Source organism: Oryctolagus cuniculus, chromosome 19 (genome assembly GCF_051225735.1).
Source record: "Oryctolagus cuniculus isolate XC-2025 breed Fujian yellow rabbit chromosome 19, ASM5122573v1, whole genome shotgun sequence".
Classification (NCBI taxonomy): domain Eukaryota; kingdom Metazoa; phylum Chordata; class Mammalia; order Lagomorpha; family Leporidae; genus Oryctolagus; species Oryctolagus cuniculus.
The window spans coordinates 51,696,277-51,720,891 of record NC_142885.1 but is presented as its reverse complement, the minus strand read 5'-3'; the positions used below and the strand labels follow the sequence as shown (position 1 = coordinate 51,720,891).

Genomic DNA, 24,615 nt, shown 5'->3' with positions numbered 1-24,615 from the left:
CCATGGCGCCAGCCCCTCCTCTATAATATTTTTAAGTTCCTTGAGAACTGTCAACATGCCTCCTGTTCAAATTTTCATCTCTCACTGTGGCTAGAACATGACCTAATACGTAACAGTGCTTAATAAATATTTATGAATAAGTCATCTACTTTCCTGAATCATGCTTCCACGTAATTATCAAGCCTGTGTACATATTACTAAGCGACAATCCCTATTTATGTGCATCTTCTCTAGAGCTGGAATTCCAGAACATCTACACGATATAAGCACGGGCCCACTGGCACCACACACATCTCACTGAGCTAGGCACACCACCACCATGAAGCTACACGCACCATCAGACGTCTATAATTCAGACAACACAGAGGAAATCAACCTACTGGGGTGTGAGCAATTTTAACATGGCTAACAAATGTAAATCAGAAACGTTCATCAAGGTTTACCTGAGTCACCTGCCTTCCAACAGGCCACACCCTCTTCTGGCAACGTAAATCCCATTCTTCCTACAGTGCCCTTGGTACTTTGCTGAACAGTTCCAAAGTATCCAAACATACTCAAAGGAAGAATTTTATCTCTAGATGTCTTCAGATGAGAGGACATTTGAGAAAGAAAGGAAGAGGTAACAGCAAAATAGTAATTTACACACAGTTCTGACTCTGGTTATCTCTCCACTAAACTCCTGCCTTTTCCTTCCCCAAAGCAAACTGCCCTGGGTCATGCATGTAGGAAGGGTGCCAGTGCCATGAGTCTCACCCTGAACCAAGTGGCGCCAGAAGATGGAATCCCTGGATTTCAGCTGGAACCTCATAAATGAACTAACCACCCTGCCTCTCGTCTGACTCTTCTTCAGCATTTATGGGGCTAATGCTAGCGATTTCTCAGATTTTTTTTGGGACAAACAGGTAAATGAGGAAAACAAAAGTGGTGCTTTGGTAAGCAAGTTTGTATAAGTATTTCAACTTTCACTCAATGGGCTGTCGGGCTGTATAAACTACTCAGGCTTCTACTGAGGTTTATCCTCCTGTGAACAGGGAGTAGACACCTCAGAAATAAGAGATGGTTTACCTAACAGCCAGCCCTGGAAGTGCTAGTCTGGAATGAGGTGATTCTCTGGTCTATAGCAGGCCTAAGGAATCTAACTGGGCTCAGAAATATTCAATTATTTCAGTTCTCAATTGCACACTTTTTTCCTAACCCCTTAGTGTTTTAGAAACACTATTATACTCTAATATTCTACTGAAGTGTGGGGGTGGGCATTAGATCAGCTCTAGATAAGAGCCAGGGGAGCTACAGGGTAGAACGAAGATGTGCCTGAAATTCTATTTTATTTTAAGGAGACACACAATGAGCATGCGACCTGAGAGAGGGCATGGCAGTGCTGAAGTCAGACGAGAGCACCCAGGACAGTTAGGAGATCAGTGCAGGACTTACGGCAAACAGTGGGAGGAACACAAGTTGCTTGTAGCATGGAGAAGCAGCAGCCAAGGGGATTTAAGTCTTCAGGGACAGAAAAGGGTGATGGGTGATCAACTGCTCCTCATCTTGATGAAGGGCCAGGCAGTAACACAATTTCAGTGACAGTACAGGGATTCTACCCTACTGGGATCAACTTCTTGACAGAGAAAAGGGATGCTGTAGCAGACTTCTGAAGGAAGCTATCAAATCTTCACTGTTTTTTTTTTGTGTGACAATCTTCAAAAAACAAGAGATTTGATGTACTTTTGAACAGACTCCTGAAAATTCTACCCAAATGTGAAAATCCATTTTCAAGTTGCATCCAGGATCTCATATAGATAATAATAACAACAACAACAATAATAAAACCCTTTCAGTATGTTTTGACTCCTTGAAAACAATTCACTCACAATGAGGGAGCTTGAATGTTGCTGAAATTAGCAATCCAATCAATAGCAGTGGCTTCAACTTGCTGGAGAAAATTTCGTTCTGAACTCAACTGTGTCTTCTCCGCTTTATTAAAGGAGCAGCTGAGACACAGAAGGAGAGGAACAGACTGATGGAGGCAGAGGCAGAGGTGAGGACGTGATACAAGTCTTTAGTTTATTTACATTCTCATTTGTCTTGGGAATTACACCCTATAGCTAAGAAAAGATTGCTTCCAAGAGTGAGATTAGCGTAAAAATGGCTAAAGGGACAAGTATGAAGAGAAGAAACCATCATCAAAGTGTCTTCCTAAATTCATCAGTCTTGCCCTTCAGTGGGTTCTCTGGGGAGTACACACACGGAGGGTATGACAGGAGCTTTTCTTTCACATGGACCTCCCGGTGTTTGGTAAGAACGGAGCTCTTACTAAAACGTTTGCCACATTGGGCACATCCATAGGGCTTCTCTCCAGTGTGCATTCTCCGATGTTCTCGAAATCTCGTACAGTTATTGAAACTTTTCTCACAGTCCACACATTTGTAGGGATTCTCCCCAGTGTGGACTCGCCGGTGGGCGCTGAAGTGAGAACTGTTGGTAAAGCTTTTCCCACACTCCCCACACTGATAGGGCTTCTCACCAGTATGGGTTCTCTGATGTATAATGAGACTAGAGCTTTGACTAAAGCATTTTCCACACTCTCCACATCTGTAGGGTTTCTCTCCCGTGTGGATCCGCTGGTGGGCACCAAAATTTGAGGAGTCATTAAAGCTTTTCCCACAGTCGAGACATTTGAAAGGTTTTTCTCCTGTGTGAATTCTTTGGTGTCTGATTAGGCTTCTGCTTCTACCAAAGCACTTTCCACAGACACTACACTTGTAAGGATTTTCCTTCAGGTGGGTCATCCTGCACATAAGACGAGCACTCCTTCCAAAGCTTTCTCCGTATTTGAGAAGTCTATAGGGTCTCTTCCCCATGAAAGGCCTCTGATGCACTACAGCTTTCCCTAAGTCTCTAGGCTGAGACATGGGTTTTCCCTGTCTAATTCCTTGGAGGTTTTCCCATTGTCTTCCTGAGATGCATTCTCTTTTGCGACACTTACTGGGATCAGCATTTGGTGAAACAACTCTTTTAGACTTTTCTATTAATGCCCTATGTTGTTCTATGTCCTTATATATTATCTGTGTTGGATCCTCCCGGGTACTACTTCCAATTTCAAAATCTAAAAAAAGAAAAGAAATGATGATATAAATTTCACACAACTCATATATTAACATATATAAATAATTAACCTGGCCTGGCCTGTAAGGTTTGGTATGTTACAATCCCTAGGGACCTCCCTGGCCTCAGCTCCTGTGACTCTTACTGGATTCGTTATGCAGTATTTTCTCTCAGCTCCATGAACAAGACAGTAACATCTAGTACAGAGTGAACCTTCAGAAATGTTTCTTGAATTGAATTATAATTCCAGCCACTATCCCCATTCATATTGATTCTTAACTTGGGAACAACTTGGCTTATCTGGCTGAAGTTATACTCTAATTCGCCAAGCTTTTATTTTACATCTGTATGAAAACATACTATATCACAACAGTCTGAGATTCTAGTAACCAAGTCCAAATTCCTCAAAGGACTTCTCAATTCATTAATGCCTAATTATATTCTACCCAAGAGTACTTCTTTCTTCTTTACAGATGTCTCGTTGCTGTGTTTTCCTAGCTGTCTCACAGATCACACTAGCTAAAATCTTAATTTTCACTGTTCCCCAAACTGGAATTACCTTCTTTTTAATCTCTACCCTACCCCACATTCACTAGAAGATACATCTTAGAACAAGCTTTGCCATGAAGTTTTCCAGACAAAGAGCATACCACGGAGAGGAGACACAAGCTTTGGATTCACGCAACTCTGGTTTTGGTATCATCCTGGTCACCTATTAACTGTGTGACTTCAGCATTAACTTTTTATTATGGGAAATCTGAACACACAGAGTGGTTAAGAGAAGAGTATGTATAATGAGTTCCCAAGAACCACTTACTTGCCTTTAACAGTTATCTATTCATGGAAAATTCTGCTTCATCTCTATTCCCACATACTCTCTCTGCTCCTCCACGGAGACTACTTTGAAGCAAATTCCAGACATCATATTCATCCATACATATTTCACAAGCTGTGCATCTCAGGCCCACTGAGGCTTGTTTGATCCCCAAGCCCTTGTTATTAGGCATCTGCTAGACTGCCTTGCTTCTACCTACCAGCTTCCACATTACTTTCCTTCTACCCTTCCAGCTGAAACTGCTGCTAAGTCTCAAGTCTAAGACCGGTGGCTGTGGCATGAGCTGGGGAGAGGGGGCAGCCACCCATGCACTCATCAACTGGAGCAAAAAGCCCTAACAATGTCATCTTTCACTGAGCAGTGGTTCTTTTGAGGTTCTGATTGAATCCAATGTTGTCTGGGACTTGCAGGAAGTCACAGCCTAGTAGTTGACCCAGACAGAGCCTGAAAATTTGATGATAGGTCAGGAGTTTACCTTTTTTTTTTTTTTAATTTGACAGATAGTTAGACAGTGTGAGAGAGAGACAGAGAGAAAGGTCTTTCCTCCATTGATTCACTCCCCAAATGTCCGCCACAGCCGGCGCTGTGCTGATCCGAAGCCAGGAGCCAGGTGCCTCCTTCTAGTCTCCCACGCGGGTGTAAGGACCCAAGCACCTGGGCCATCCTCCACTACACCCCTGGGCCACAGCAGAGAGCTGGACTAGAAGAGGGGCAACCGGGACAGAATCCAGTGCCCCTATGGGATGCTGGCACTGCAGGTGGAGGATCAACCAAGTGAGCCACGGCACCAGGCCCTGTAGCTTACCTTAAATACAAGATTCACTAGGACCTTATTTCCAGAGTTCTCAAAACCAGGGGTATATGGGACTGGATTTAAGCTTTTGTACTATAATTTCACATGTAAATATTACCAGAGAGTGTATGCGTGAACTCCCTTCTCTAAGGTAAGTGGGCATTACTTTCTCTTGCTGGGCCTCAGTGCCACAGTCCATTCTGGCAAAGCAGTACTGTAGTACTTCACATACTCCTGTGCACCCTGTGGGCTTAATGCAGTGCCGCAGAAAGACAGAGCTCCTGTCTGTCAGGTGCTCATCATGTACTGGGGATCTCAGGGCCAAGTGTTCAGTGGCATAAAACAGGGAGACAAAGTAGGGGAGCTGAGAGTGAGAATTTAGACATGGACATACATGGAACTGACACTCAAGTCGAGGGAGCATCATGAGCTGAAGTTTAGATGAGCTTAGAGTGCATGTTTTGAATAAGGAAGGAGTGTAGAAATGAGAACACTAACATACAAGGCGAGGAGAGTAAGATGAACTTTGATTAAGGATGGGGAAAACTGACTTGGAGGTTTTCACCATAGTCTAGGTAAGAGAGACACAGAAAAACTGAACTAGGTGGGGGACCAAAGAGGGCACAGAGATATGAGGGTTTGTGTCAAATGATGAATAAGGAGGTATTCAAATCACCTCTGGCATTCTAAGTCTGGATGTGCAGTGGGAGAACACAGGGAGGAATCATGGTGTGGGATTCCAGTTCTGACATTTTAAGTTGGCTCACCTGGAGAGGCGCCCATGAGAGTACCTGGGAGTCAGTGGGAAACATGCAGGTGGAGTGCAGGGCCAGAATAAACGCCAGAACACATTACCATACTCTCACTGGGTCTCTGGCACATCACACAGTCTTGAGATACTCACTTTGAGCTCACAGATAGAGCTCCTTCCTGTAAGTTTTTTTCTCACATATAATTCCAACTTCTCCTCGTGCTCAGTGGTTTCTAGGGATACAAAACACTGACCAATACACACAAAGGTCAAGGCTGAGATCCCAGACTAAGCCACTAGGATGGAGTCCCTTCTTTGAATAGAAGCCTCACAAGAACAGGAACATATTACTCATTGCTATATGCCCTATTCCACAAACAGCACATGGCACTCAAATATTTGTTGAATGAATAAATATTCACAAGCAAGCACTGTGCTTTATCAAATGACTTCCAGTAAATTATACTGGCCCCTCTTTTAGACTAAAATCCCTTGATGATCCTTACCATTTGGGCTTTGCAGTCGAACTGGTGGTCCCTGGAATTCTGGTTCTTCCAAAATTTCCTCCTCACTCATTCTCTCACTGCCAGAATCTTCTATTACTGCCTCCTGTGAGGTCTCCTCAGGCTCCCAGCCTGTAGGTTCCTGGGGTTCAATCTCAATAACCCCTCTTTCTTGCCTTGAGGGCAAGAGGATCTCCTCTGGGGGGCTGGTGGAAGGGGCGGAGGCCCGAGAGTTGATCAAGGCATCCATCTCCTTGTAGAATGCACAGGACTCTAACACATGGCCATTTTTCACTTTGCGGTAGCTCTTCTGGAGGCTTTTGAACTTAGTCCGGCACTGCTCTGGGGTTCGAAGGAAGCCACACTCTCGCAGCTGTTCGGCCACAGCCCCATACAACTTGCTCTTCCGATGACAGGCTTGCAGCGCTTCATAAAACCGAGTCTCACGGAGGATGTCAAGAAAAGTCTTGGTTTCTTCATAGCCCCAGTGCACACCTGCCATTCAAGGATAAAGTTCAAAGATGTAAGAAAACCGTCTGTAGTTTTTATGCCATATGTATCAGGGGTGAAAAAAAAAATCCCATTCATGGCAGTAACAAGAATTATGATTGGCCTGGGAATATGCTTTGCAAGAAATGAGGAAGTCTATATAAAAACAATATAATTTTTTATTGAAAGATACAAAAGAACTAGAAAAATGAGACACTGTGTTCCTAGGTAGGAAGATTTAAGCTGTACAGGTTTCAATTCTCAAACCAATCTATAAAGACAAAAATCCCAACAGGATTTTTTTTTTTTTTGACAGGCAGAGTGGACAGTGAGAGAGAGAAACAGAGAGAAAGGTCTTCCTTTACCGTTGGTTCACCCCACAATGGCTGCTGCGGCCGGCGCACCGCGCTGATCCGATGGCAGGAGCCAGGTGCTTCTCCTGGTCTCCCATGGGGTGCAGGGCCCAAGCACTTGGGCCATCCTCCACTGCACTCCCGGGCCATAGCAGAGAGCTGGCCTGGAAGAGGGGCAACTGGGACAGAATCCGGCGCCCCAACCAGGACTAGAACCCAAGGTGCTGGCGCCGCAGGTGGAGGATTAGCCTAGTGAACCACAGCGCCGGCCCCCAATGGGATTTTTAAACTGAAGCTGATAAGCTGATCTCAAAGTTTATTTGGAAGAGTAATATGTAATCCCTCAAATCTATCATTGCTATGGTATTAACTTAAGGATCTAGTTGCATGGAGTGTTTTTTCCCAAGGGGTTAAGAAACATGGACTAGAATATTCAATTGGAAGCATTTTTCCCAAAAGGTCTCATCACTTTAACCATTTTCCTTGAGGAGAACTGCGCCTAGTTCAGTTTTTTATGCCACTGAGTCCTCAATTTTGAGAGGTGACACAATCAATCTATAAGACAAGCAGATGTTCTGTATTTATGACAGAATAAAATTTCAAGACATGTCTGACTATAATTAAGCATGCTTATTGTACATTCTGGAAAAAGCATGCTTTTTCCTTTACCTTACTGGGTGGTCTCTTCCAGTCCTATCACTGGATTCCTTTATCTGAGACCATCCCAAGAGCCCCAGCCTTGTGTTTATAGATGTTAGAGTTGGTGAGCACCTGTATTTGCATAATACACCTTCCTGTCTTTTAGCAGGTGTAGTCAGGAATACACTTGCAGCTCTCCTAGCTGATTTATTTTTCCTTTCTCTGTAAGAACTTACCATCTTTTCCTAAGATTGAGTGGAGAAGCATTGCTAATAAGTGAGGTCAGGCAATGGTGTATTGTACTTCAGCATTTTCAAAACACCCTCATCTACATTCCCTCTTTTTTTTTTTTGACAGGCAGAGTGGACAGTGAGAGAGAGACAGAGAGAAAGGTCTTCCTTTGCCGTTGGTTCACCCTCCAATGGCCGCCGCAGTTGGCGTGCTGCAGCCGGCGTACCGTGCTGATCCAATGGCAGGAGCCAGGTACTTATCCTGGTCTCCCATGGGGTGCAGGGCCCAAGCACTTGGGCCATCCTCCACTGCACTCCCTGGCCACAGCAGAGAGCTGGCCTGGAAGAAGGGCAACCGGGACAGAATCCGGCGCCCCGACCGGGACTAGAACCCAGTGTGCCGGCGCCACAAGGCGGAGGATTAGCCTAGTGAGCTGCGGTGCCGGCTACATTCCCTCTTAACACTGAAACAACTCTGTGCTCTTAAGTCATATTTTACAGAGAGAATTTCATGAGAAAATTGAAACTCAGAGCAGTTACACGGTATTTCTACTGTCACATGGTTATTAGCTAAAAGTTTAATTCTGCATGTCCCAGTCCTCAAAATTCAATACCAGTTTTCTCTAGCATGATAGATCTTGCTACTGTTTTAATGTCTGGTGTTTATACATTTAAGATATATCTTCTGTAAGCTACATGTAGGTGTTTTTAATTTCTAGTGATCTTATCTTCTAAGTTTGTAATTAATGATACATTGGGCTTACCTTTATTGTGTTACTATTTTTTCTTCTTTTTTAAATTTTAAGGTTTTTTTTTTTTAAGGATTTTATTTATTTATTTGAGAGGTAGAGTTACAGACAGTGAGAAGGAGAGACAGAGAGAGAGTTCTTCCATCCACTGGCTCACTCCCCAAATGGCTGCAACGGCTGGAGCTGAGCTGATCTGAAGCCAGGAGCCAGGAGCTTCCTCCGGTCTCCAGCATGGGTGCAGGGGTCCAAGGATTTGGGCCATCTTTCACTACCTTCCCAGGCCATAGCAGAGAGCTGGATCAGAAGATGAGCAGCCAGGACTAGAACTGGTACCCATATGGGATGCCAGCGCTGTAGGCGGAGGATTAACCTACTGTGCCACAGCACCGGCCCCTACTATTTTTTTCTATTTGATTCTATTTTATGTTCTTTTTTCTCTCCTTCTTTGTCTTGAGATTAAGTAAAAATGTTCATTTCATTATTTTCACTCTTTTGTTACATATTCTTTTGCAACACAGCACCTGATTGTCCCGGTACTATAAAAATGCATCCTTGACTTATATGATCTAATATAAATGGTTGTACTATGCCAATTCTCAGATAATCTCAATCCTTAGGACACTTATCTCCATTTACTTTTCTCCCACAAGTCCCCAAATACTCAAAATTCATGCTGATCTCAAAACTGAGAAAGAACTTTCTGTGGCCACTCTCGCTGCTCTGGAGATAGCAACAAACACCCGAGCGGGTTTTCAGTATGTGCTACGTTGCAGTCAAAGTGGCAAGGCATGCGTGGCAGCACTCCCCAGGGCTGGTCACTTCCAATCTATTCCTTTTTCTACAAGACTACACATCTGTTTTTATACCAGAAAACAAGCATAATCCTTACCACTCAGGTTTTGAAACAAGACAGGGGCACCACGAATCTCAGACTTGCGGATAAATTCAACGCCCATTTCATCACCCTCAGATTCTTCGGCAGCTTCCTCCTGCTCCACTACACTGATGTGTTCCTTAGCACCAATACTGATTCTCTTTAGTCTGGGGAGAGAGATAATCTCCTTTGGTTTATCAGTGGATGAAGCATGGGCTGCAGGGTTCAGTAAAGCATCCATGTCCTCAAAGAAGGCACAGGGCTCCAGCATGTGGCCATTTCTCACTTTTCGATAGCTCTTCTGAAGACTTTTGAACTTGGTCCGACACTGTTCTGGGGTTCGGAGGAAGCCACATTCTCGCAACCACTCAGCCACAGCACCATATACTTGACTGTTTCGGGGACAAGCCTGAAGTGTTTCATAAAAGCGAGACTCTTTGAGGATTGCTAGAAAAGTCTTTGTTTCCTCATAGCTCCAGTGCACACCTGCTATTTTTTCATCTTCTAAACCCCACTGCTGCTGCTCCCTCCATGTCTTTCCTGCATTCCTTGCAGGGATCTGAACAGTATGAACTGACTTTTCCTTCATGTAGTTGCTTCGCAGGATATTCCTCTTGTTAGAGGAAGGCAGACCTACAGTCCACGGCTCCTTTCTTTGTTCCAACCGGGCTGTCTTGTTAGAGGTAGACACTGAACTTCCTATAGTAAAAGAAACATACTTCATTGTAGACAGAGAAGTCATTATTGCACGCTTCAGTCTTTTGCTGTAGCAGGTTCTCCTGGGCTGCCTGTTCACACTAAAGCCTTCCTCAACCATGATAACGCATGCTGTGGTTACTCTGACACAATCATCCAGTGTACACTATCATTTTACTTCTCACATAGGCACCATTCCTTTTCTTGTTCTTAAGAGAAAAACTTTAAGGGTAAGAAACCTATATTTTATTATATTTCATTCCCTTTCAGTGGCTAACATTATGTTAGCTCCTAAAAGTATGATCCTAATCGTATCTGTCAAAATCGTATCTGTCAATTATAAAATAAACCATGCTTATATCTGCTCCTTACTTTCTATGACTCCCCCCCCCCCTCCGCCGCCACATCCATGGGCTATGAGAGATGTGAAGTCAAAAATTTTTGTAAAACTATGTTATAATGCTACAGTAACCAATAATATGGTACTGGCATAAAAACACGAAGAGCAGTGGAACAGAATAGACCAAGAAATAAACAATGCATATATGGTCAAATTAACCTTTGACAAGGGTGTAAAGAACACACAAATTGGGAAAGGACAATCTCTTCAATAACTGCTATGGATAAAACTGGATATCCACAGGCAGAAGATTGAAATTGGACCTTTATATTTTATCACCCACAAAAATTAACTTGAGATCAAATGTAGAACCTGAAATGGTCAAGCTCTTAAACAAACATCAAACAAACAAACAAACAAAATAATCAGGGAAAAAGCCCCTGACACTAAAGTCTTGGCCATTATATTTTTGATGACACCAATGCGCAATAAACAGGGGGGACTATGCCAAATTAAAAGCTCCCGGACAATGATGAAAACAACCAAAAAACTGAAGGGGAGAAAGTATTTACAAACCCTGTATTTGGTAAGGGGTTAATAACTAAAATATATCAGGAACTCATGCAACTCAAAGCACAAAAAACCAAAACAAACAAACAAAAATCACACAAAAAAACCAAGACAAATAACCTAATTAAAATGAGCAAAGGACCTGAACAGACTTTTTTTTTTCCCCAAAGAAGACATACAAATGGCAAACAGGTATATGAGAAGATGAAAAGGTGCTTATCACCACTAACCATTAGAGAAATGTAAATCAAAACTACATTGAGTTATCATCTCCCAGCTGTCAGAATGGCTATCATCAAAAAGACAAAGGTAACAAGAGTTGGCCAGGATATGGAGAAAATGGAACCCTTGTGCACTGGTGATGGAAGTGTATATCAGTATAGTTATTACAGAAACCAGAAGGTAGGTTCTCTTTTAAATTTTTTTTTATTATTATTTTACTTGAAAGTCACAGTTGCACAAAGAGAGAAGGAGAGGCAGAGAGAGTGAGCAAGAGAGAGAGGTCTTCCATCTGCTGGTTCACTCCCCAAATACCTACAACCTAGGTTATCTTCATTAGATTAATGCACGAAGAAAATGTGACACACATACACTATAGAGCACTACTCAGCTTCAAAAAAAGAAGGAAATTCTGTTATCTGTGGCAACAAGGATGAACTGGAGGACGCTGTGCTAAGTGAAATAAGCCAAGCACAGGAAGATAAACACTGCACGATCTCACATATCTGGAGTATCTAAAACAGTCAAACTCACAGGAGTAGAGAGTGCTATGGTGGTTACCAGAGCCTGGGGGAGGGTGAGGAAAGGGATGTTGATAAAACGGTACAGAATTCCAGACAAGAGGACTTAGCTTTGTTGATCTACTGTACAGAATGGCAGCTACTGTAACACATTGTAAATCTCAAAACTGCTAAGTGATTTTAAATGTTTTCACCACAAAAAAACAAGTATGTGAGCTGATGGATCTGTTAATTAGCTTCATTTACTCATTCCAAAATGCAAACATGTATCAAAGCATCACACCATACTCCATCAATGTACACAATTAGCAGTTTTAGAAAACAGCAAGATCAGTGCTGGTGTTGCAGAGAAATGGAGGCCGCTGTGTGCAGCTGGCAGGGATGTAAACTGGTACAGGCATTATGGAAAACAGCGTAGCAGTGCCTTGGAAAATTACAACCAGAACTACTGTATGATACGGCAACCCCATTTCTGGGTCTACCTCTTAAGGAAACAAAGTCAGTATCTGAAGGAGATGTCTGCCCTCCCTTGTTCACTGTAGCATTATTCACAATAGCTAAGACATGGGAACAATCCAGGTGTCTGCTGACAGATGAATGAATAAACAAAACATAAAAACACGGAAAATATATTTATCCAGCCATAAAAACGGAAATCCTGCCATTTGGATGAATGGAGGGCATTATGCTAGGTGAAATAAGCCAGAGAAAGACAAACGTTGTACTCATATATCTCAATTATATGTAAAACCTAGAAAAAAAAGAAAAAAAAACCAAAGAACAAAAAAAAAATCAATTATATGTAGAACCTAAAAAAGTTGACCTCACAGAGAAGACAGAATGGTGGTTGCCAGGGGCTTGGGGGCAGGGAAATGAAGACATGCTGGTCAAAGCTGTAAGATGATTAAGTTCTGGGGATCTAATAGACAGCAAAATGACTCTAGTCAACAATACTGTATTGTATACTTGAAATTACTTTAAGTGTTCTTGCCACACACACACACATACACACACACAACTACATGAGGTGATGGTTGTGTTAATTAACTTGACTGTGGTAAATCACAATGTATACGTATATAAAATCATCAAGTTGTCCATCTTAAATGAGTACATGAAATTTTATTTGTTAATTATACCTTAATAAAGCTGGAAAAATTTTGACAGGAGAATCTAATTTTCAAACAGTTATGGGGGTCCATAAATACACATATCAAAGAAATGATGTGAGGGGCTGCCGCCTGCTGTGCCGGCATCCCATATGGGTACCAGTTTGAGTCCCAGCTGCTCCACTTCTGATCCAGCTCTCTGCTATGGCCTGGGAAAGCAGCAGATGGTTCAAGTGTTTGGGCCGCTGCACCCATGTGGGAGACCTGGAAGAAGCTCCTGGTTCCTGGCTTCAGATCAGCTCAGCTCTACCCATTGTGGCCATTTGGAGAGAGAGTCAGTGGATGGAAGATCAATCTCTCTCTCTCTCTTTCTCTCTGCCTCTCTGTAACTGCGCCTTTCAAATAAATAAATAAATCTTAAAAAAAACACAACATGGAGTTGTTTTGCTTAAGGAGGTTGGGAGGTACAGAAGAGATTTATAACTTAGCTTATTATCCTAAGCCACTTAAAAGATAACTTTCCCTCAAGGATAGTGAACTCCAGTTTTCATTACATGAAGGGGGAATATTATCTGCAATGTCATATTCTGAAATAAGCATTTTTAATAAGTAATTATTAAACAAAATTTTTCATTAACTGAAAAAAATCTTTTGGAGACACTCTGGAAAGGCTAATTAGTAAGAGCTGTAAGAGTAGGATTGGAATTGATAGTTTGCAATGTGATAATACTGAAGAGATCAACATGTTTTTTGTCTTCTTTTTTAAAATATTTATTTATTTGAAAGGCAGAGTTACAGAGAGGCAGAGGCAGAGAGGGATAGAGAGGGAGAGGGAGGGACAGGGAGGGAGAGAAAGGTAGAGAGAGAGATTTTTCATCCACCGGTTTACTCCCCAAATGGCTGCAATGGCCAGGAGCCAGGAGCTCCTTCCAGGTTTCCCATGTCAGTGCAGAGGCCCGAGGAACTGGACCACCTTCTCTTGCTTTCCCAGGTCATAGCAGAGAGCTGGATCCGAAGTGGAGCAGCTGGGACTAGAACCAGCGCCTACAGGGGATGCTGGCACGGCAGGCGGTGGCTTTTACCTGCTATGCCATAGTTCTGGCTCCCATGTTTTAAATTTGAATCTTAGCTACATTGCTTACTAGACTTTTTGATCAGGACAAGTTTCTTAACCTCTCTAAGTCTCAGTTTCCTGGAGAATGATATCATCTATTCCAACAGGTCCTGGAAAAATTTGATAAATGCACATTTAGAAATCATCCAAAGCCCGATAGGCAGTGTCTAACATTCAGCTTTCTTTCCCAGACAACACACATAGAAGCTTCAGAATTCTACAGAAGCAATAGCAAACGGAACCCTCTGACAGCACCCTGGAGATGGAGATTTACTCCATTTCTACAGAGAAGCAGGTATGGAGACAATGTAAGTCCACACCCCTGAGGGACTGGGCAGGCCAAGCCAATGAGAAGGTGGCTGGGGTGATAACTGAGCATGAACCCTTTACTCAGCTCTGGCCAACTGCTGCCATACAGGAAGGTGGGCTCATGGTGCTCAAGTTGGATTTATAAAGATACAGTGGAAATTCAGATTTATAAACTTATTTTACATTAAAGCACCAGGCAGGCCAAAATATATTCACATGCCAGAATCAGCTTTTAAGCCACCAGCTTATAATCTGCAATAAAAGACAGGGGTAGGTGTCTCTGGAACTGGGTTGTTTCATATGAAATTATGGTTTAGGCTAAATCTGAATTCTCAAAGAATGATCCATTCCCAGAAGTAGCAGACTTTCCCAAGGACTCTAGTGTAGGATTTTACTAGATCCGGATGTTGTGTGAAATTTCCAAGGAAATGGTAGGGAGACATGTATTGTGTATGCAGCAGGGAGAGAGCAGGGAAGAGTGCTTTGTTAGTCATGTGACATCTGAAGTTAGCCATTTTTTCTACTACTTCAACTGCTTTCTAATGATAAACACTGCTGTTTACTTTTATCCATTCAGTCTGAGAGTGTTCACTTTATAATCTCTGTATGTGTAATGTCTGTATGTGGCTTTGCCAGTAGAACATTCGGAGATGAAGGAAAAATTCTGTCATAGTGTTGTCCAATATAGCTATTAAATGTCTTAAACATAGTTGTTGCCACTGAGGAACTGAATTTTTATTTAAGGCAGCACATTTAAATAGCCACATGTGGTTGGTGGCTACCTATTAAAAAGCACTTATACAGCATTTATAATATGGATTAGTGTACATTTCTGACCTATAATTTTATTCACAAAAATTTTTGACTTATGAATAAAAGTTCACATATGAATGAATCACACCTTATCTCTAACGCTAAAGTGGATAAAGATAATTCTCCAAAGGTTTGCTTGTAGAATGACACCCAGTGGGTGTACATGCCTATGCGCCACAGAAGTGTCTGGGTTCAAATCCTAATCCTCCTCACTCCAGCCTTCTGCTATTGCACATGGTGGGAGGCAGCAGTGATGGTTCAAGTACTTGGGTCCCTAACGCTCATGTGGGAGACCCAGACTGAGTTCCTGGCTCCCAACATTAACCTAGCTCAGCCTTAGCCACTGTGAACATTTGGGGAATGAACCAGCAGATGGGAGTGTTCTCTCTCTTGTTGTGTGTCTGCCTCTTACATATGCAAAACATTTTTCAAATAATTCACCACATGCTATTAAGGTTGCTTCCCACCCCCCTTCCTTTGTGAATAGTTCCGTTCATCCAGCAAATATTTACTGGGCATGCACCCATGTGTCCAGCTCTGTCCCAAGTGCTGTAGTTGCTGTGGTAAAATAAAAACAAATTCTGAAAAGACCGTGCGACTTCTGGAGCTTTTAGTCTAGTGGGTGAGTGTAAATTTTTAATAATATTTTTAATAATATAAATAGGATAGTCATATACAGCTCCTCTTCAATTTTTAATCATTAAATACTAATTATTTAAATAATAAATAATTTAATAAACTTAATAAATATTTTACTGGAAGGAGGAAATGGGTGAGGTAAGAGAAAATGGATAAGTGACATGATAACCCATGGAGATCCTTTAGGTGTTAACATGTATCATCAACAGTAGAAATGAGTATATTACAAATCCCCAAGTCTTTTCTTTGAAAAGGGGCTTACCCAAGGAGACCACGTTCCTGCCACTCTCCCTCCTGATATCCCGGCAGAGGTCTCTGTGAGCAGGAATCTGATGCAGGCTCTTTTTGTAGGGAAAACCTCTTGTCACGTGGACACCTTTCACTGGTTCCTGCAACAACACTAACACCAATGACTACCATGGTAACTGCATGGGTCCTCCAAGCACAAACGATCCTGGCTGAAGACGAGAAGAGCCCTAAAGAAGAACTGGAATCAAGGAACCAAGTTCATGTTACGTGCCAGATGAAGCTGAAGATACACTCAAGAATCCTGAGACACGAGAGGTGACTCAGCAAGGGGTCCTGTTTCTCAGAAGACTGGGCTCAGTCTTCTCCAGAAAAGGGATGAGGACAAGGTCTTTGGTAGGGAATGTAAACTTCTGAAGATTGCGAAGGCACAGAATGTGTGACTGAACATCTGAGAGCCAGAGAGGGCAACTGCCTTACCTGGGGCGCAGCAGCAAGACGTGTGGCTGTCACTTCCTGATCTACAATGCTCCATTCATCGGCAGCAACAGCAACCCAGGCAGAAGGCCGAGCTACAGAAAGAGAAACAATTAGTACTCTGGGCTCTGGCCCCTTCATTCATGCTGCTTCTCCTTCTATGAGTGTATATTAAAAATAACCCAACAGACATGAATGGATCATTTTCTCAATGAGTTTGGAGCAATGCCCCCAAATAAAAGGGCCCTGCAGCCAGACTCACAAACTCAAATGCTTTCAGGGAAAAAACTGGAAAAGCACATGATAAAGGCGCTGAGTAAGGACTGTGGGGAACTGGAAAGCACAGGTCCCACAAAAAGGGCACAGCCAATGCTCAGCTGCAGACGATGGAACTATGGGAGAGACAGAGCCTCTTATTTTTTCAAAAGAAGCCAGAAAGAAAATCTGGATATTTGTGAGATCTCAATTCTCACCCCTTTGAGAACTAAAACCAACAAAGCCTCCAAACCAAAACTGTAGGTAACACAAAACAAGTCTGACTTGGCGGACAAATTACCAGCTTGAGATTTCTAGTATGAATTAATCCCTGAGTGAGTACTGTCCTAAGAACTCAGTATCCACAGACACACAGCAGTGCGCATTGCAGGCAGACACACCATTCTGAGGGTGGAAGGGAGATGTAAACACCTGTACCTAGCACAACCTGCAAAGTAACTTCTTCTGTAACTGCCACTTGTGACCAAGAACTGAAAAGCTTACTCCAGGACTTTCTATAGATGTGAACGGAATTACTTCCTTGGAAACTTATTTCCCGAGGCACAAATGGCTGAATTCACACATCTTCCTTTAAAATGAATTCACCTTTCCATGCAGTCCTCAAAATTTCTGATTTCCTATACCAATAGTTTGTTCAACACAAACTTTCCAGTTTAAGAATTCCTTATCATGCAAAATCCAGAAACACCATAAATAAGTATTTATTGTACTAAGCTTATCAGCTAACATCATGGGGTCTTCTATACCATGTGAACACGGGGGCTTTGATGATAGTAAACATACTTTGGGTAATTTAGAAACCATGGATATTTTCAATACATTCTATCATAATGTGAATTTGGGGTGAAAGGGTGGGGTATGGTCGTGGTGAATCTTGCCTCTTGGTAAGGGGATGTGTAAGCCAGACAGAACTGGAGTTTAAAAGGTCATTAAGAGAGAATGGAAACTAGTACTTATCAGGCACTATTATGCATTGGCTCTTTCATGCTGCCTCATTTGGTCTACAGTAATGATGGTGGTATTTTCCTTTTACAGATGGGAGAACAGAAAGTTTGAGAAGTTAGGTAACCTGACCAAGGCCACACAGAAATACAGAAGAGTCAGGTTTTGAACTCAGGTCTGTTTTCCTTTAAAGACCAAGCTTTTAACTTAGATGCATTAATGCTCTCTGTCGTACTGCTTGCTTAAGATCACAAGGAGTGAAAGTCTTGCTTCTAGGTCCTGTGATCTTGCCAGTCCTCTCTTTAAGTCTGAGATAGAGACACACTTCAGGGGACGGAGAGATCACTGGAGACTGGGTGGAACAGGTGTTCATCTCCTTATATTTGATTCTTTAAGGTCTAGGGAAGCTACCGACATCGGTGAAGTCTTAGCTTACTGGTAACCCTTTTCACATGCCACCTCTGTGATGTCTGGATTTGTGTGTGTTCCCAACTCCTGAAGCTAATATTCACTTTGTTTTCAAATATGCATCGGAGGGACCCTACACTAAGCAAGGCACAGTGACACCATCTGCCAGCATATCTGCACTTACCAGTCCTGGCTAAGAGCTGCTGCTCTCTCTTTTGGCTCAGCTGCTCCTGGCGCTCTGAACGAAGGTTTCCAGCGTCTTCCCGAGACACCACCCTGTGTTGGTTCGTCACTCGTTCTGGCTGAAATTCTGTTACTTCCCAGGCGTCTCCAAGTGGGGCTTGCTTCTCTGAGTGTACAGGACTGTTGACCTGGGGAACAAGGTCAATGCCAAAATGGAAAGAGGGAAGAGAAGAGGTCCAAACTCCTCCAAAAAAGATACCAAATGAAAGAAGACATGAGAAGGAATAAACATTTCACTCCATTCCCAGTAGAGTCTCTGAGGGTATTGGGTTAACAGTAACGGCCATGAGTTTGGGCAAAGGAGAAGAGGAGGCTACTTTGACTACTGTATAGTGGGGGAAATCTGTCAGGGGTGACAGAGCATCCTTGTTCCTAGAGTAGACGCTGAGTCCTCATGTAAGGTGTACTGGGGGAATAAAAGTGATCAGAACACAGATATATTCACTAGCGAAACTACAAATCCCATCCTCACAGCTATCTGGCCATCCCTGACCAACACAGCAACTTGCTGTTAGTCAGATCTTCACACAGCGCAAATCCCGGGCAAGGCGGAACTGCAGATCTTGCGAATGCTGCGGGATTTCACGAGGTCAGTGAAAAGGATGCTGAAAGACAGAAGAGCATGCCAAGCCCCTGAGACACGGAGACCTGCCCGTTAACCGGGAGGAGAGTGGCAAGGATGGCGGCACTGGGAACACTTCAGAAAACACTCACTGGAATATGAAAGGGCTACAGCCGGCCCCGGGATAACAGATGATTCTCCCCCACCCTTTTAGGAGCAAGCTGCAAAAGCCAAACTCTGTGAAGCATACATAACCATATCTCCTTTCCTGTTACCTTGTTGGAAACATCACACCAAAGATTACACACACGAGTGCATAACGTTTACTTTCAAGATAATATTTCAATCAAAGTCTTTCTTCCTACTCAATATGAAATCCTGACTCTCTTTTACAGGGATTCCCTTGAAAGATTTTCAGTAGTTTCGTTCATCTTTCCACAGGCAGCCCGTCCTGCAAGGCTCCCCGGTCTACCTCCCTGTTCCTCCCCCTTCTTTATGAACACAACATTTTGCAAGGTCCTCTCTCACCTGTTGTCTTAGTCTTCCAGTCTCTTTTTCCAAGTGCACCACCAGGGCCACCGCCTCCTCTCCGCTCTCCGGACACTGCCTCTGCGCCCACGCCTGAATCTGCTCAGGTAAAATGGTGAGAAACTGCTCGATCACCAGCAGCTCCAGCATCTGCTCCTTGGAACGCGTTTCCGGCTTCAGCCACCGGCAGCAAAGTTCCCAGAGTTTACTGAAAGCTTCATGGGGCCCGGTCACATCCTCGTAACAGAACTGCCTGAAGCATTTGCGAAAGGTCTCAGACTCGGAGCTGCCCGATTCTTCTAGAACCGGCTCCGATGCCCACTCGGGGGCCTTTTCCACCTTCATGATGACACAGCCATCCACCTCCAGGGAGGCGTCGATGTGAGAATTCAGGGCTGCGGCCATGCTCACGTCTAGCTTAAAGCGGGGTCCTGGATGTGCTCTCTGCTCGTTCTTCAAAGTGTGGGAAGGTGAGGAGGTAAAAACGGCCGGGTTGGCAAGAACAGGGTACCCCCTCTCCCCGCCCGCCCAGGTGCCTTAACCAAATCTATCCTAGGCCCCTGAAAAGGTGACCGGGGACACTAAGGTCCAAAAAAAACCCTAGTCTCTTCCCCAAACAAAATGTGTCCCTGCCACTTGGTTTTCCAGGGTGCATCCCTTTTAGTGCAATGTCGGAAACGGGGAGGAGGAAACCTAGCGGACTGAGGGGAGATGGGGTGCAGGCGGCCTGCCACGAGAGGGGTGTGTCAGACACCCCGGAGTCGGGGACTCCCGGTGGGTGGGGCCGGATGTGCGGGCCCCGCCCGGCCTCGGGTTCCGGCCTCTGGTCACTGAGGCGCGCCCGGGCCGCTGCGGCTGTCTCGTGGAGCCCGGCAATGTTCCATCACCCCGACAGTCCCGGGAAAACCTCCTCACGCCGATCAAAGGCCGCAACGCGGTTCCGCTCCGGAGAGGAGCGAAAGAAAGAAAGAAAGAAAAAAAAAAAAGAAAAAGCCGCGAGCCGAAGCGGGGCCTCGCAGGGGGCGGCTGCCGGCCGGCGCCCACCGCTCTGCCTCGTCCGCTCTGCCCCGTCCGCTCAGCCCCGCGGACTGCGCGAAGGGCGCTGGGAGCCGCGGCCACGCATGCGCCGTCCGCGACCCGCGCGCCGTGGGGTCCGCGCGCGGCTTCCTAGCGGGCGAGGGGCTGGGGGAAGGGTACTGCGTGGCCGCCTCTCGCGAGAGCGCGTAGCGCGGCGACTTGCCGCTGAGGGCCTCGGAGGGTCTTCCCCGGGGCGGAGGGACACAGTGGCACTGTGGGGCGGCTGTACGTGACAGAGAAAGGGGAGTGGGTTCCTCCTCCAGCGGGGGAATGTCGGGCAGCGGAAAAAGCTTTTGTGAGGCGGAGGCTTTTGTCGGCGGCGTTGCGTCCTTTCTGCTGCTGAGGGAGGACGTGGGGGTGGGGAGGGGGGACTACTTTGCCTGGCGGAGGGATCGCAGCCTTGGTCTCAACTCGCAGTCCGCGCTTGGGGTTCGGACCCGGGCTGTGGCCGAACCTCGGGGCAGCGCTGTCCTCCTCAGAGGGACGCGGCGCAGGTTCTGCAAGGCCCAGTGAGGGGCGCCCCCGGCCCCAGCCGGCCGCCCCAGGTGTTGTCCTGACTTCCCGAGGAAGTCCTGGGGCCTGGCAGGTGGCAGGGAGAGGGAATGCCTGGGCCGGAGTCTCTCTCTGACCTTGTCCAGCTCCCTCCCTCCGAGAGGGGCCGCCCCTTGAAGCCCCCGCTAGGTGCGGGCGTTCCGGGAAGCCGGCCCGTCCAGCTGGTGGTCCCCGAGCACTTCCTGTCTACCAGGCAGCGTTCTGGGCCCTCGGCAGGCATCCGAGGGCAGACGGCCCTGTTGGAGGTGGCAGCTCCTTAGGAAACACAGCTTAGTGACTCGATCCTAAAGTCCGAGTTACAACGTGGGCTAATGCTAGCAGCGCCCCGAGGCGTGGGAGGGCGCTTCAGAGAGGCTGTGGGGCACCTGTATGCCCACAACTGCTAGTGACTACGCAGTTTCCTTTCTTGAAACTTTCTAAAATTTTAAAATGGTTATTTATTGAGCGCTTGGGGTGTGTGCCGGGTAGGAAGGAGTGACAGGTGGTTTTGAGCGAAACCCCGGGCCCTCTGCCCCTGTTGAGGTGGGAGAGGCAGACATTGTTCAGGCCATCCGCGAATTCGTGCACTTGTCGCTGAGAGAGACCTGGGTGTATTAGGGGGATTTGGTCTCTTCAGGAGGTCTGCGAAGGTTTCTTTGAAGACGCTTGGCTAGATAGGTACAAAGACAAGGCTAAGAGCTAATTAGGCAGAGCCCGGTCCCCATAAAAAGCCCGGAAGCAGATGATTGTCTCCTGAGTTCAGGGTATTCATACCTAAGTAAAGCGACGTAGCTTCCCAAGGACACTGCAGGTTGAGGCAACTAACATTCAGAGAGATAACAGGGTTTTCTACAAGCTCTTGGGCCGATTGGTTTTAGGGGATGTATCACAACAGCTCAGGGACATTAGAGAATGGGTCAGAAACTCGAAAGACGCCAGAGCGCAGGCAGGTCGCAGAGATAGAGGTAGGCAGAGATTAAGACAATAGAGAGGGGCCGGCGCTGTGGTGTAGTGGGTAAAGCCGCGGCCAGGAGTGCCGGCATCCCATGTGGGCGCTGGTTTGAGTCCCGGCTGCTCCATTTCCAGTCCAGCTCTCTGCTATGGCCTGGGAAAGCAGCAGAAGATGGTCCTTGGGCCCCTGCACCCACATGGGAGACCTGGAGGAAGCTCCTGGCTCCTGGCTTTGGATCAGCTTAGTTCTGGCCATTGCGACTAACTGGGGGAATGAACCAGCGGATAGACCTCTCTGCCTCTCCTTCTGTGTGTAGCTCTGACTTTCAAATAAATAAATAGGGAATGGTGGGTACTAGAGAACCAGAGGCCACATGTTCTCTCTGAAGGAAGCAGCCCTCATGTCCAGCCTCTTGTTGCCATGCTGGCGTGAGGACAGAGCCTTACCACATCTGAATCTTTTAAGGAAGCTGGCAGTTAGTCTTTTTAGGTGATAGTGTCACAATTTTAAATTATTGGCAGATATATTTATCTGTCTCTCCCATCAATGAAGCAATATTTTTTTTTAACCACTCTGTGCTGGGAGCTTAGAACAGTGTGTTCTGCATAGTCCATACCATAGATCCTCTTCTACTGTTCAGAGCCTCTGGGCAAGTCCATGTGTTCGTGGTTTCTGTCACTGGTTCCCTCCTCAAATGCCTCAAGCACCCAGGGCTTGGCCAGGGCCAAAGCCAGGAGCTGGCGACTCAATACAGGTCTCCCACTTTGAACCCAGCTACTGGAACCGTCACTGCCTACCTCCCAGGGTTTGTGTTATTGGGAAGCTGGAGTCAGGAGCTACAGCTGGGTATGAAAACCAGGTCCTCTGATAGGGAACGCAGGCATCTTAGCTGGCATCTTTGCTGCAAGGATAAATGCATGCCTGTGCATCTATTTTCTTCTTTTGTCCACCATCCTCTCTGCTGGTTCCACGTGGGTGCTTTGCAAAAAAGCCCCTAGTAGATTTCCACTGGGGAAGTCACTGAGGTGTGTCTTCCTTTAGTACCTATCTGCTCTTTCATGTATCAGTGCATGCCAATGTGCTTGACATCATATCGTGGTCCTACTTTTTTTATATCCCAGTTTATATTTAAACAATATTTTTGTTGTTTTGGACCTTGCAGACACCACCTCAAGCTGGTATCTGACCCTTAACACCCAGCTCCAGCCCTTGCTACTTCAGGCTGCTCCCAGCTGCTGCTTGTCAGGGGAAGAGCATGGAAAGGGGTCATTTCTCAGAAACTGGTCTCGAGGTATCTTCTCCAGAAGAAAGTGATCATCCTTAGATAGCAGAACTTTGTACTTTGCAGAATCGCACAACACTACATCTCAAGTGTGCAGGACAGTAATAGCCTAGGTTTCTTAATGCTTCTCTTGTAGCATTGAGTGTATGGGCTTGCTCTCCCATTATCCCTTAGGATCCCTTGTGATCTTCAGGAATGATATGTTTTGGTGGCCTCAGTAACATATGCACTGGATACATATACATATATATTATAAATTTGTATATAGATATTTTAATGGAAAATCACAGACATATAAAAAAGAATTAACTCGTGTTCCTGTCCTCTGGTTTAAAAATGAGCAACTCATGGCCAATCTTACATCACTCATAATTTTGTTGCTTTATAATGCCTTGGGAAGGCTACTTAGGGAGGAAGTAGGGTTGTTTTCGCCACAGTTTGGAGGTTCAAAGTCTTCAATCAGGTGGGCCCCTTTAGGCTGATGTTTGACAGAGACTGGCAGTGGTTTAGTGTGTACTGAGGAATATCCCATGGTGAGCCAGGATGCAGAGAGAGCAAGAGCGAGTGAGTGAGCTAGGTCAAACCTGACTTATAAAACCAACCCTCCTGCAAGAACTACCTTCTAAGGGTGTGCTCCCTTCTCCCACCATCCCCACACTCGATGACCTAAAGACCTCCCACTGGGCCCACCTTTTTTTGGATCCCATGATTGTGTCAATTCTCCATCCTTAATCGATTGACCATTAACATAAGACTTTGGGAATCAAAGCTTCAATAAATGAGCCATGAGGGGACACTCAAACTGCTCCGCTATTCAATTGTAACACTTGTCTTCCTTACATTTCAAAGCAAGTCTTGAATGCCATATTATTTTGTCAGAATGTATTGCAGAAAACCAAGGACTGTGATTTTAAATGTAACTTGACTCCCATCCTAAACACTCCCAATTGCATCAACAGTTCTTCGATATCATTTTTTTAAAGCTTATTTTACGAATGGTTTGCAAAAGGTAAAAGGGTCACAGACACCTTCATTTGCCAATTAGGTATTTACATTTAGTTCCATATTAAAATGTCCCTTAGGAACAGAAGAGCAGGTTGTTGCAAAAGTAGTGATTCCATACAGGTCGTAAGTGAGGGTCATGCTACTTGGAGACATCTTGGAGTGGTTATTTCCTCCAGACTTCCATTGTCTGTGTTTAGTCAAACCTAGGGCACTCTGTTCCCGTAATTCCCAGAGAAATGTTTGTAGCAATCTTTGTAGAACGTCTGATCTCAGAGCTGTCATTTTACAAGCAACCTTAGAGCCACCTTTTGCAGAATATTCCTCTGTCCATGGTGCTGATCCACCAGCCGGCACACTGCGGAACCACAGCTTGCTTTTGGCCAACAGGAATTAATGAAGGGTCACCACAAAAGTGAATGTTAAATGTACATTAAATAATTT

General features: G+C 45.0%; 1 protein-coding gene across 2 annotated transcripts; it reads right to left on the bottom strand.

Moving 5' to 3' along the window:
- Positions 1-539: 539 nt before the first annotated feature.
- ZKSCAN2 (zinc finger with KRAB and SCAN domains 2) lies at positions 540-20,592 on the bottom strand. 2 transcript variants are annotated; one of them, XM_002711853.6, is made up of 7 exons: positions 19,328-20,592; positions 18,179-18,365; positions 16,372-16,463; positions 15,908-16,034; positions 9,331-10,014; positions 5,985-6,476; positions 540-3,100 (listed from the first exon to the last, which is right to left on the bottom strand). In XM_002711853.6, exons 1-7 carry the CDS (start codon positions 19,730-19,732, stop codon positions 2,178-2,180), a joined length of 2,910 nt encoding a protein of 969 aa, XP_002711899.3. In that variant the 5' UTR covers positions 19,733-20,592; the 3' UTR covers positions 540-2,177. The 2 variants fall into 2 exon arrangements, with proteins under 2 accessions (XP_002711899.3, XP_051703488.3); XM_051847528.3 differs by lacking the exon at positions 9,331-10,014.
- Between the last annotated feature and the right edge of the window lie 4,023 nt (positions 20,593-24,615).

Bases quoted from the DNA above. Each gene is read 5' to 3' on its own strand.
- ZKSCAN2 (XM_002711853.6), bottom strand. From the start codon at position 19,732: ATGGCCGCAGCCCTGAATTCTCACATCGACGCCTCCCTGGAGGTGGAT. The intron at 16,464-18,178 runs GTAAGTGCAGAT...CTCTTTCTGTAG, and splicing joins GCAGCTCTTAGCCAGGACTG to CTCGGCCTTCTGCCTGGGTT. The intron at 10,015-15,907 runs GTAAGCCCCTTT...CTTTTACTATAG, and splicing joins CAGGAACGTGGTCTCCTTGG to GAAGTTCAGTGTCTACCTCT.